Source organism: Silene latifolia, chromosome 3 (assembly GCF_048544455.1).
Source record: "Silene latifolia isolate original U9 population chromosome 3, ASM4854445v1, whole genome shotgun sequence".
In the NCBI taxonomy this organism is placed as follows: Eukaryota; Viridiplantae; Streptophyta; class Magnoliopsida; order Caryophyllales; family Caryophyllaceae; genus Silene; species Silene latifolia.
The window spans coordinates 3,734,391-3,744,715 of NC_133528.1; the positions used below are offsets into that span (position 1 = coordinate 3,734,391).

General features: G+C 35.7%; 1 protein-coding gene across 2 annotated transcripts; it reads left to right on the forward strand.

The window, feature by feature from the left end:
* The first annotated feature begins 3,450 nt into the window (after window positions 1-3,450).
* LOC141645820 (uncharacterized) lies at window positions 3,451-5,861 on the forward strand. 2 transcript variants are annotated; one of them, XM_074454005.1, is made up of 4 exons: window positions 3,451-3,539; window positions 4,828-5,079; window positions 5,178-5,426; window positions 5,567-5,861. In XM_074454005.1, exons 1-4 carry the CDS (start codon window positions 3,537-3,539, stop codon window positions 5,579-5,581), a joined length of 519 nt encoding a protein of 172 aa, XP_074310106.1. In that variant the 5' UTR covers window positions 3,451-3,536; the 3' UTR covers window positions 5,582-5,861. The 2 variants fall into 2 exon arrangements, with proteins under 2 accessions (XP_074310106.1, XP_074310107.1); XM_074454006.1 differs by having other exon boundaries at window positions 3,457-3,539; window positions 4,834-5,079.
* The last annotated feature ends 4,464 nt before the right edge of the window (window positions 5,862-10,325 follow it).

Genomic DNA, 10,325 nt, shown 5'->3' on the forward strand with positions numbered 1-10,325 from the left:
CGACTTTTCTCGGTTTCGTTTTCTTGTCATTATTGAGTCATAGCCTTATTTAGTTTTCCTTTAACTCCTTAGGTAGACCTGGCAAACGGGTCAGGTCGTATCGTGTTCGTGTCAACTTTAAACGGGTCATCACTACCCCAACCTTAACCCGACCCAATTACATAAACGGGTCATTTGTCTCAACCCTAATCCAACCCATTTAATTTTTCTATAACCCAACCCGACCTGTTTAACCCATTTATCTTTTACCAGGTCATGTATAACCCATTTATCTTTTAACGGGTCATTTTTAACCCATTTAACCCGTTTGACCCAATAAACTAATAAAATAAACTAAGTTTTATAAGCCTATTATCTCAAAAATGAGGAATGAAAATACTTATTTTTAAGTTATTTGAGTGGATTATTGATTCAACCCAAATATATCCTGACACTTTTTAATAAGCGGGTTATTCGTGTCGGATTCGTGTCAAAAGAGCTCAACCCTAACCCGATCCGTTTAAGTTTCGTGTCATGTCCGTGTCAACCCAATTACTTAAATGGATCGCAACGTCTTGACCCTAACCCGCTAACTTCGTGTCGGGTTCGTGTCGTATTTTCGGGTCGTGTCAATAATTGTCACCTCTATCCTTAAGTATCCCCTATTTACTAAATGAATAGGCGAAACTCCAACTTTTCCCGCCTAAAAATATTTCCCAGAATAGTGCTTGGTATTTTTAGCATATACTATATGTGTAGATATGATAATGAGTGAATTGTCAATTTAAATTCTATAAATAATACATTAAAAAATAATACTCTATAAATATCGTGTATTCGTGCATATATTGCACGAGGTCTATATTAGTAACTCTATAAATACCGCGCATTTATTACGCGGGATCTAAACTAGTTGGTAGTAATAGATTACTTTTGACAAGTTGACAAACATCAAGACTTGTCAAGCTACACAAGTACCGTACCCATGTGGTGGTGGTGGCCTTGTGGTCCTGGTGGCGAATTAGCTAGTAGTTGTGAAATGGTCTAATTTTGCACGATTAAATAACTCCAAAAAGAAAATTCCAATTAAATTAAATTTACGGTGGGTTTTGCTTCAGACGAGCCTAGATCATTTTGATCTAAATTAATAAGACGGGATTATAACTATTTTACAGCCAAAACAAGAAGTTACATTAAATTTAACATTACTATCTAAAACAAGAAGTTAACCATTTTGGTCTAAATTTAACCATTTTGGTCTAAATTTAACAATATTATTATTGAAAAACAAGTTAGCATAAGCGGTAGATTAAAAGTGACAGTCTAAAACAAGAAGTTACATTAAATTTAACATTACTATCTATTCCCTCTCTTCAAAAAAAATCCTAGATATCATATTATCCAATTTGTGGGGGTGGTATCTCCCTATTTTCATCCCAATTTCATTTATTGTTATTATGGATTTTGGTCTGTATTAGTAGGCTCAAAAGTTTACACTTTTGCTCACTCGGTTTCGGTCAATTGTTATTCCTTGGTTTTTGTACAAAGACACCAATAACTAAATGACAAGTAGACAAATTGAATGAGAATGATCAAATTATTCACCAAGTCCATTCTTAAAATAGAAAGGACATCAAATGATTGATACATCCTAAAATGAAAAAAGACAACAAATGACCGGACAGAGAGAGTATACAAGTTTAAATAGGCCCCGAAGAAGCTACTTTTGTGAGGTAAAATCAATTTAATGGAAAGAAAAATAATGCAACGATTTACAAATAATTTGGGTTTTTTGTTTAACTAAAACTACTTATATCATCTTTTGCAAAAAAAAAAAAAAAAAACTACTTATATCATCAACTTTTGGTACTTCTAAATTGAACGGAGATCTCATATTCGACCTCCTTTATATACTTTTTCCATTTTATTCAATTTTATACTTTTGCTCTTTGACCACTATTCATAAGTGGGGAGAATCTTTGATACAACTTCTAATATATAAAATAAAAAGTAGTCATGTGAGATCTTGTTTAAATTGTCTTATCGAGTACATTGTGACTATAGAATTTTTATTAAATTAAAGATAAGAACAAAAGAAAACGAGCATTGATATACGTGTATAAAACAACAAGCAAGTCTCTCTTGTGAAGGAAATATCCGTCACAAGCTTGCAACGGGTCAAATAATACACATGTGGGTTGATAAGACAAAACAGATTGTTACTTCCTAGACATTCTGCTTTTGTCTTATCCACCCCATATGAGTAATACTTGACCTGTTGCAAACTTCTGACGAATATGACCGTCACAAATGAGAATTTGTGTAAAACAAATGTATATAATTAAATTAAATGAAAGAAGTATCAATCAAACCAACTAGGATCCTCTCCATTTCTTTTCTCTCCATTTCCTCTCACAAACTCATTTAATAATATTATCTTATCTATACTCATTAACCATTTATTTTTATGCATAAATCATAAATCATTTGATGTTGACCAGATACAATCTGAACCGTTGATAGGTAATGGCTTCTCCATTTCTTTTTAAGAAATGGAGAATTTTGACTCCAATCAAACCACCCTATATCTAGGACCAAAGTCGAACGGGCTCTTATCACTTTGTTGATTGAGAAATAACTCACTCCAATCTCCCATGCAAAAAAAATGCAACGATTTAAAAATAATTTAAAAGAAAAATACACTTTATTAATAATAAATTGAGATAATATTTATGGTCAATATTTAGAGCAAAACCTTTTAAGACGGAGTGTTATTATAAAATAGTGTTTGTACCCAATAATAATTTAGGAATACAAACAAGTATTTATTATTTAGAGCTCGAGTGGATATCGAAAGTAAGCCTTTAAATTATTATAAGAAAGAACTCGTTATACAGCCTCACACCCTCCAATCGAACTGATCGAGCTTATACCCGAATCCAACCCCTTATTTGTTTTATGCAATTATCTATATGTATCTCGCAAATACCGTGACATACTAAAATATCAAGAAAATACTTACAAATTCCTCTTTTGGTCTTCTCATTTCTGAAAATTAAAATGGTATGGGTTCTTTATATGGATCAATTAGTCTCTTTTAGAATGGATACATCTGTTTTAATATTAAAACGGGTTAAATAGCAGTCCAATTTTTATAGACTTGATAATTCTTTTGGTAATATTTAAACGTTTTGATTTCGTTTTATTTATGTTATTTGACTGGTTCTAAGTTTTTCTCGTCTTAGACAAGAATATGAAGACAAACCTATGCTATTAACGATTTGTAAAGATAGTGGAGTGGCCACACAAACTTGTGAGCCAAAATACTATTCATTGTGACTCAACAAATTAAACGTGAAATGAGTTTGCTCTAAATATTTTGTTTTCATATACAGCGCTTTGAAAACTACCACCATCTTTGGTTTTTTGTTTCTTTTTTTTAATTATAAATACTTTATATTTTTGCTGGAAGTTAAATCCATCACATAAATTACGAATAATTACTCTTAAATACGGAGTAGCAATTCACTCGATTAAGCTTAGCAACCGCCTCAAAAATGGTAAGCATAACAAAAACTAGCTTAATGCATGGTTGTATACTTGAATAGTAGTTTTTTTTTTTTTTTTTTTTTTTTTTTTTTTTTTTTTTTCTAACCATCCGGTAATCCGAACCACATTGGACCGACTAATCCGGATTTCGGGGCGTGTCTAAGAATTACGGTATTTAAACCCCTCCCAATCGCAGTTGTGAGGGATCGATCCGCAGACACTCCTCCTACTGCAAGCAAAATTTCTACTTACTATCGCGCCAACCAACGATTGGTTGAATAGTAGTTTGTCGAATGGGTAAATAGATCTCAAATATTTTTTTCGCATATTGTTTTATTTACTTCATGTTAGAGTCACTGAGTCAATAATATACGTTTACTTAAAATTTCCATTATAAAGTAAACGTGAATATAAATAGTCCATTTGTTTTGTGAGAGAAAAATTCTTAAAGTAAATGTAAATTATTGACCGAAAGTGAATATCATTTTAGAGTAGTATGAGATTTGGTTCATCACAAATTACTAAATTCTACTCCGTAGTTTTTGAAATTTGGCAACTCGTACATTTTCAGTTACACTCGGTTATAAAATCCACGTGTCTCAAACTTATTTAGGGTACTAATATCTGACCGAAATAATTTTAATCGAGACTTCATGTAAGAACTGTTCAGTGGTGCACTCGTAAATGTGCTCTTTGGATTCCTTGGTCACCAACTCTAGGATTAACACCTTCTTCCGTACAATGGTGCACTCCACAACGAAAGTGAGAACTGTTCAGTGGTGCACTCATAAATGTGCTCTTTGGATTCCTTGGTCACCAACTCTAGGATTAACAGTTTAACACCTTCTTCCGTACAATGGTGCACTCCACAACGAAAGTGAGAACTGTTCTCAATAGGACGGAATATAGAAGAGAGATAAGAAGAGTAGAGATGTTTGTGTATTTTCTTATGCCATAAAAGTGTGAAAGGTAGAGCAATTTATATACAGGAAAATAGGCTTCAACAGTCACATTGGTTACCAAAAGATCTCAAGATTATTGGTCATCCTCCTTAACTAAAAGAATAAGAGATCTTAATGAATTTGACTATAATTGGGCTTTTATTATATTATATCTGTAATTGAACTTTCATTATATTTATACTCATCTACATCTGGATTATAATTTCACAATTAAATTTCAAACTGGGTTAAGTATCACTTGAATAATATTCTTATCTAAATAACCAGCATTCGCGCGGAATCTATACGAGTAAAACAAGTAATCAATTTAGGGTACTAATATTTTAAACTTGTTTAGCCACAGGTAATTGAGCAGTACGGACCTTATGGTAGCCAGGAAAAGCTAACCTTCAACTTCATACTTGAAAAAGGTGATGTAATCACAAGGGTACGTATTGATAGTGGCGACGTCACTGACGCTCTTGCTTTCGAAATACTCGACACATCTGGTAACTACACAACAATTAAGTCGGATGGCACTGTGACTCCCGGCAAACTCGATGACAGTAGTGATGGCAAAGACGATCCGCATGCCCATGAGACTGAGACGGTATCGTTATTCATTATTCTATACTTAGCTTGTTCCATTTAAATCATTTTATTTACCTTTAATTAAAATACTGAAACGTACATTATATAATACTGTAGCTGAAACTGAATGGTGAGCGTATAACACAAATAAGTGGGTACGAAGGGGATTACTTTGGTAATCGTCATGTGGTACAACTCTTAATTCATACCGATGTTCGTCCGGATGGATATGGACCATTTGGGCACAAGAACTTGTCCACCAACATCGAGCCATTCTCGTCTCCCGACCCATCAACTGGTCCTATCGTTGGCTTTTTTGGAGCTCAAGGAACTTATCTTCACTCCCTTGGGGTTTCTCTCCAAAAGGTAACAACATATGCATCCATACTTATATACTAAGATAAGATATCGTCTTGAGCTTAAGACGACCTTTTTTCATCCTACGTGGTACATTTAATGATACTAATTAACTTGTTTAATTAACATTAATGTCATGGTAAATTCAGGCACCTAAAGAATGAGAGACGGTTCGATCTTTCAGCTACAACATATAAAGAAAGTGATTCCACAAGAAGCACTAGTCGTGGAATTGTTGGTGAACGGCGTTCATTATAGAACTTTCGTCATCATCTTTTTAAAATAAAAAAAATGTACTAGTGTATGTGTTAAGATTTATCGCACTTTTCGTGTTTTTTTCGTGTTTGCTTTGTTGGAATAATTTGTACTGTCAATTATGATGAATCCTCATTATGTACTACTATTTGGGGAATAATGTTAATTATGGAAATGATAATCTTGCTATAAAGGTATGTTTATATTTAGATTAGTTGTTGCTTTGCGTGCGGTCCCTTAGTTTAGAGAAACCAAATTGACTTACTACTAAAACAATACAAGTAAACTAAATCAATTATCCAATTAGAGTTTCTACTAAACGTCAATGATAAGATTATAAAGGTGAGAGTAGTTCATAAGGAAATCCTATTATTGATAATAGTTGATGAGTTACATTGATATATGATGAGTATTTATATATAATACCTCTCGCATAGCTCTTTTAAGTAACACTAGCATATATATATTGTCCATAAAAGAAAACTTACCTTCAGCGCTTCACCCCACCCTAGACTTGGCAAAAGCAACCCGATCTGATTGACCCAACCCAAAAAGAATGGCCCGAGATCCGAAATTGAACCAAAATTCATCACCCAAATTTGTCCCAAAACCCGAATTGACCCGAACATGACCCAAACTTTCTTGACTAGTAACTGACCCGACCCGAAAATGACCTAATCCGAAACTACCAAACCCGAAAATGACCCGACAAAACAAAACTCTAATTGAACCGAAAAAACTTCAAATGGCTTTTTATCTCTTATTCATTGACCCGAAAAAGACCCGACCCGCTTGACCCAAGACAGACCAAACCAACAAGCCCGAAACAGGCCCAAAACCCAAAATGACCCGACCCGAATTAATCCGAAATCAATGGGAGATCCGAACTGACCCGACGCGAAATGGCCTGACCCGATTGACCCGTTTTCCAGGTCTATACGTTTCGGTTCATGTCTATTTTTCTACCACGTGTCCGAGATTGTTTCATGAGTTACCGTATTCGATTTCAGCTCAAATAAGAATTATTAATCTATTTTTAAGGCGTACCCGATTTTCGTCACAGACTACTTTATCGCATACTGAGACTCTCAAATGTCCTCCGCTACTTCTCAAAATTTGTGTAGCTCTTTTATCTGACCCGAGGAACCGTCTGTGTTATTTACGAAAATTTTTGTTCCGGGAACCTAAAATCCCGAAAACCGGTATTATTTCTCTTCAATTTGAGCCATTGAGAAGGTTGTACTTGGTAATGTTTCTTCTTCTCCCATTTTATACAATGTGGCTGGTGTCACTTCATGAGTTACTGTACCGGATTTTAGCCCTAAATAACAAGTATTAATACATTTTCAGGAGTAACCGTTTTTTGACCGAGACTGGTTTGTTGCATATCAACACCTTCAAATGTCTTCTGCTGCTTCTCAATATTCAACAACAACAACAACAACAACAACAACAACAACAACAACAACAACAACAACAGGTTTCTCACTGACTCTTTGACAGGTAGCATTATGGATGTCTCAGCAGGGTGATCACACATCTGATTGGATGCGTGCCGTTCCTATTTCCGAGTTAGGGCAAACTATGAACGGGAGGACTTACCGTTGTGTGCTTAGCTATCGACTGGTATTTCATTGTTTTCTATGCCTAGGTCGTGTCCTGCTTGTTCTCGGGTCTTTGATGAGGATATCTACATGGGATCATGTTCTGTCGTGTGATGAAAGTATTGGTATTAAACATCGAATTAACCTCATTTTTGTCTTAGACTCGTTTACCGCTTACCTACAACCTTAAATATCCTCTCTGTTGCTTCTCAAATTTTGTGTGTCCGATGTCGCTTCATGAACTATAGTATTCGAATTTAGCTCTAAATAACAAGTATTCATTAATTTTTAAGGTGTACGCGATTTTTCTCCAAGACTAGTTTGTCGTATATCAGGACACTCAAATGTCTTATGTTGCTTCTCAAAATTTGTGTGGCTGCTTTATGTAATCCGAGGAACCATCAGTATGATTTACAGATATTTTTGTTCTATGACCCTGAAAACCCGAAAACTGTGTATTTTGAGCCGCTTGGGACTACCATGTGTCTCGGGTAGTTTCATGAGTTATTGTATTTGATTTCAGTCCTGAATAAATAACAAGTATTCATCTATTTTTAAGGAATACCTGATTGTCGTCTGAGACTCGTTTATTGCGTACCGACACCCTCAAATGCCAAATGTCCTTTGGAGCTTCTCATAAATTGTGTGGCTACTTTATCTGACCCGAGGAACAATGCGTATGATTTACAGACATTTTTGTTCCGGGACGCTAAAATTTCGAAAACTGTGTATTATTATACACTTCAATTTAAGCTATTTGAGAGGTCGTAGCGTTTTGTGTTACTTTTTCTCCCAATTGTTCTTCCACGTGCCCGAGGTCGTTTCATGAGTTACCGTATTCGATTTCTGCCCTAAATAACAAGTATTCATCTATTTTTAAGGAATACCCGATTTTCGTCCATGACTAGCTTACCGCACAACGGCACACTCAAATGTCCTATGATGCTTCTCCAAAATTGTGTGGTTGTACCCGAGAAACCATCCGTATGATTTACGAACATTTTTTTTATTCCCGGAGCCTTAAATCCCGAAAACCGTGTATTATACACTTAAATTTGAAACGTTTGAGAGGTCGTACCGGGTCATGTTTCTTTTCCTCGCAGTTTTTCTACCTCAAGTCAGGGTCGCTTCATGAGTTACGGTATTCGATTTTCTGCCGTAATTTAGAAATATTCGTCTATTTTTAAGGAGTGCCTGATTTTCTACCGAGACTCGTTTATCGTGTACTAACACCCTAAAATGTTAAGGACAAACCGTTTAAGTTGAGTAATTTTAGCGTGCAAAATATGTGTCCTAAGTGAAATTTTACCATTAGGTTGATTTAACCTCACACAGCTGATAGCTTCTCCGGAGCTTATTAAAATTTTCTGAAAATGTAAACTTTTGAGCATGACGGGTAACAAAAACTGGTATGAAAAGAAAAATTACCCGATACGACCTCTCAAACGGATTATTTAAATGTATAATACATGGTTTTCGAGATTACAAGTTCCTAGAACAAAAATGTCTATAAATTATACAGACGGTTCCTCAGGTTAGATAAAGTAGTCAGACAAATTTTGAAAACAACAGAGGACATTTTAGGGTGTTAGTACACGATAAACGAGTCTCGGAAGAAAATCAGGCACTCCTTAAAAATAGACGAATATTTCTAAATTACGGCAGAAAATCGAATACCCCGTGCAACCACGGGCGGAAGAACCGGGCCTCCGGCTTTGGACACTGAATTTATAAGCTTTATCGATAAAATTTAATACAAACATCAAAGCATAGTACACTTGTACTCTCATATTTGGGGCCTCATTTTTTTGCGGTGCACCGGGCCTCTGTTTGTTTCAAAACGCCCCTGCGTCTTCAGCAAGACTTCCTGCTAAAAGATATAGAAGGAGATCCTTCTTCCTCTTTTGTCAGAAACAAAAATTATTTTTTTCATCAAATTTTAATACTTTTTCCGTTCCGTTAATTGTTGGCCATTAGTTTTAACATAAAGACCTAGGAAAGAGGAGGGGGGTAAATTACTAAATGACAAGTGGAACAAATTGAGCGAGAATGCTCAAATTGTTCATAAAGTTCATTCTTAAAATAGAAAGAACAACAATTAACTAAGACATCTAAAATGGAAAAGGATAACAAATGACCGAGACAGAGAGTATTTATCAACCTATACTATTCTATTCATTGTTTGCCACACAAACTTGTCAACCTATACTATTACGCAATTGCTAAATCTCGCACACCTAGTCAACCTCCAATCTCATCACCATCCGACCACCCATTCCCCATCCCTGACCACCCATCTCCATTCCCCGACCACCCATATCCTAACCACGACGACCACCTGCGTCGTCGAACACAAGCCGTCCACTACCCATCTCGAGTTAAAATTGATCATCACCAACCGTCGACCACCCTTATGCCTTCCCTCGTGCCGTCGACCCGTCCCTGCGCCATCGACCCCCACTGCCGTTGACCCATCCCTATCGTCGATCCAACGATCTGGTCTCCTTCCCTTTTCTCTGTTCATCAACAACCACGAACACCCGACGTCGTCCCTACGTCGTCGACGACCTAATAACCTTCCTCTCTCTGTCATGGTCTGTTTGCAGGGTGGTGAGTGGGGCGGCTGAGCAGATTTCTAGGGTTTTGATTAATTGAGATTTCTTAGATTTTGATTATTTGTCCCCTCTTTGTGCTTGAGAAATGAGAGGGGTAAATGCGAAAAAAGATGGAAAAAGTGTGTTGGATTTAGTAATATGCGTGTTGGATTTACGACGTCCCTACTATTATTGTGACTCAGAAAACAAAAACGTGAAATTAGTGTGCGAGAAAGATTTTGTTTTCATACGGCGGTTTAGATCTAGCTTATTTTCCAGAGTTAAAGTTTGAATCTTTACTTCCAGAATATGTTTATTTACATGTTTTTTCCTCTCTATCGTCAGCATTACTCAATTACTTAATTGACTTATACGAATTATTCACTATTTGCCCCACAAACTTGTCAACCTAAACTATACATTTTATGACTCATTAAATAAAACGTTAAATGAGT

What these genes read in the sequence shown, in the direction of transcription:
- LOC141645820 (XM_074454005.1), top strand. An exon ending in ATGCCCATGAGACTGAGACG is followed by an intron (nt 5,080 to 5,177) that starts GTATCGTTATTC and finishes ATAATACTGTAG; the next exon opens with CTGAAACTGAATGGTGAGCG.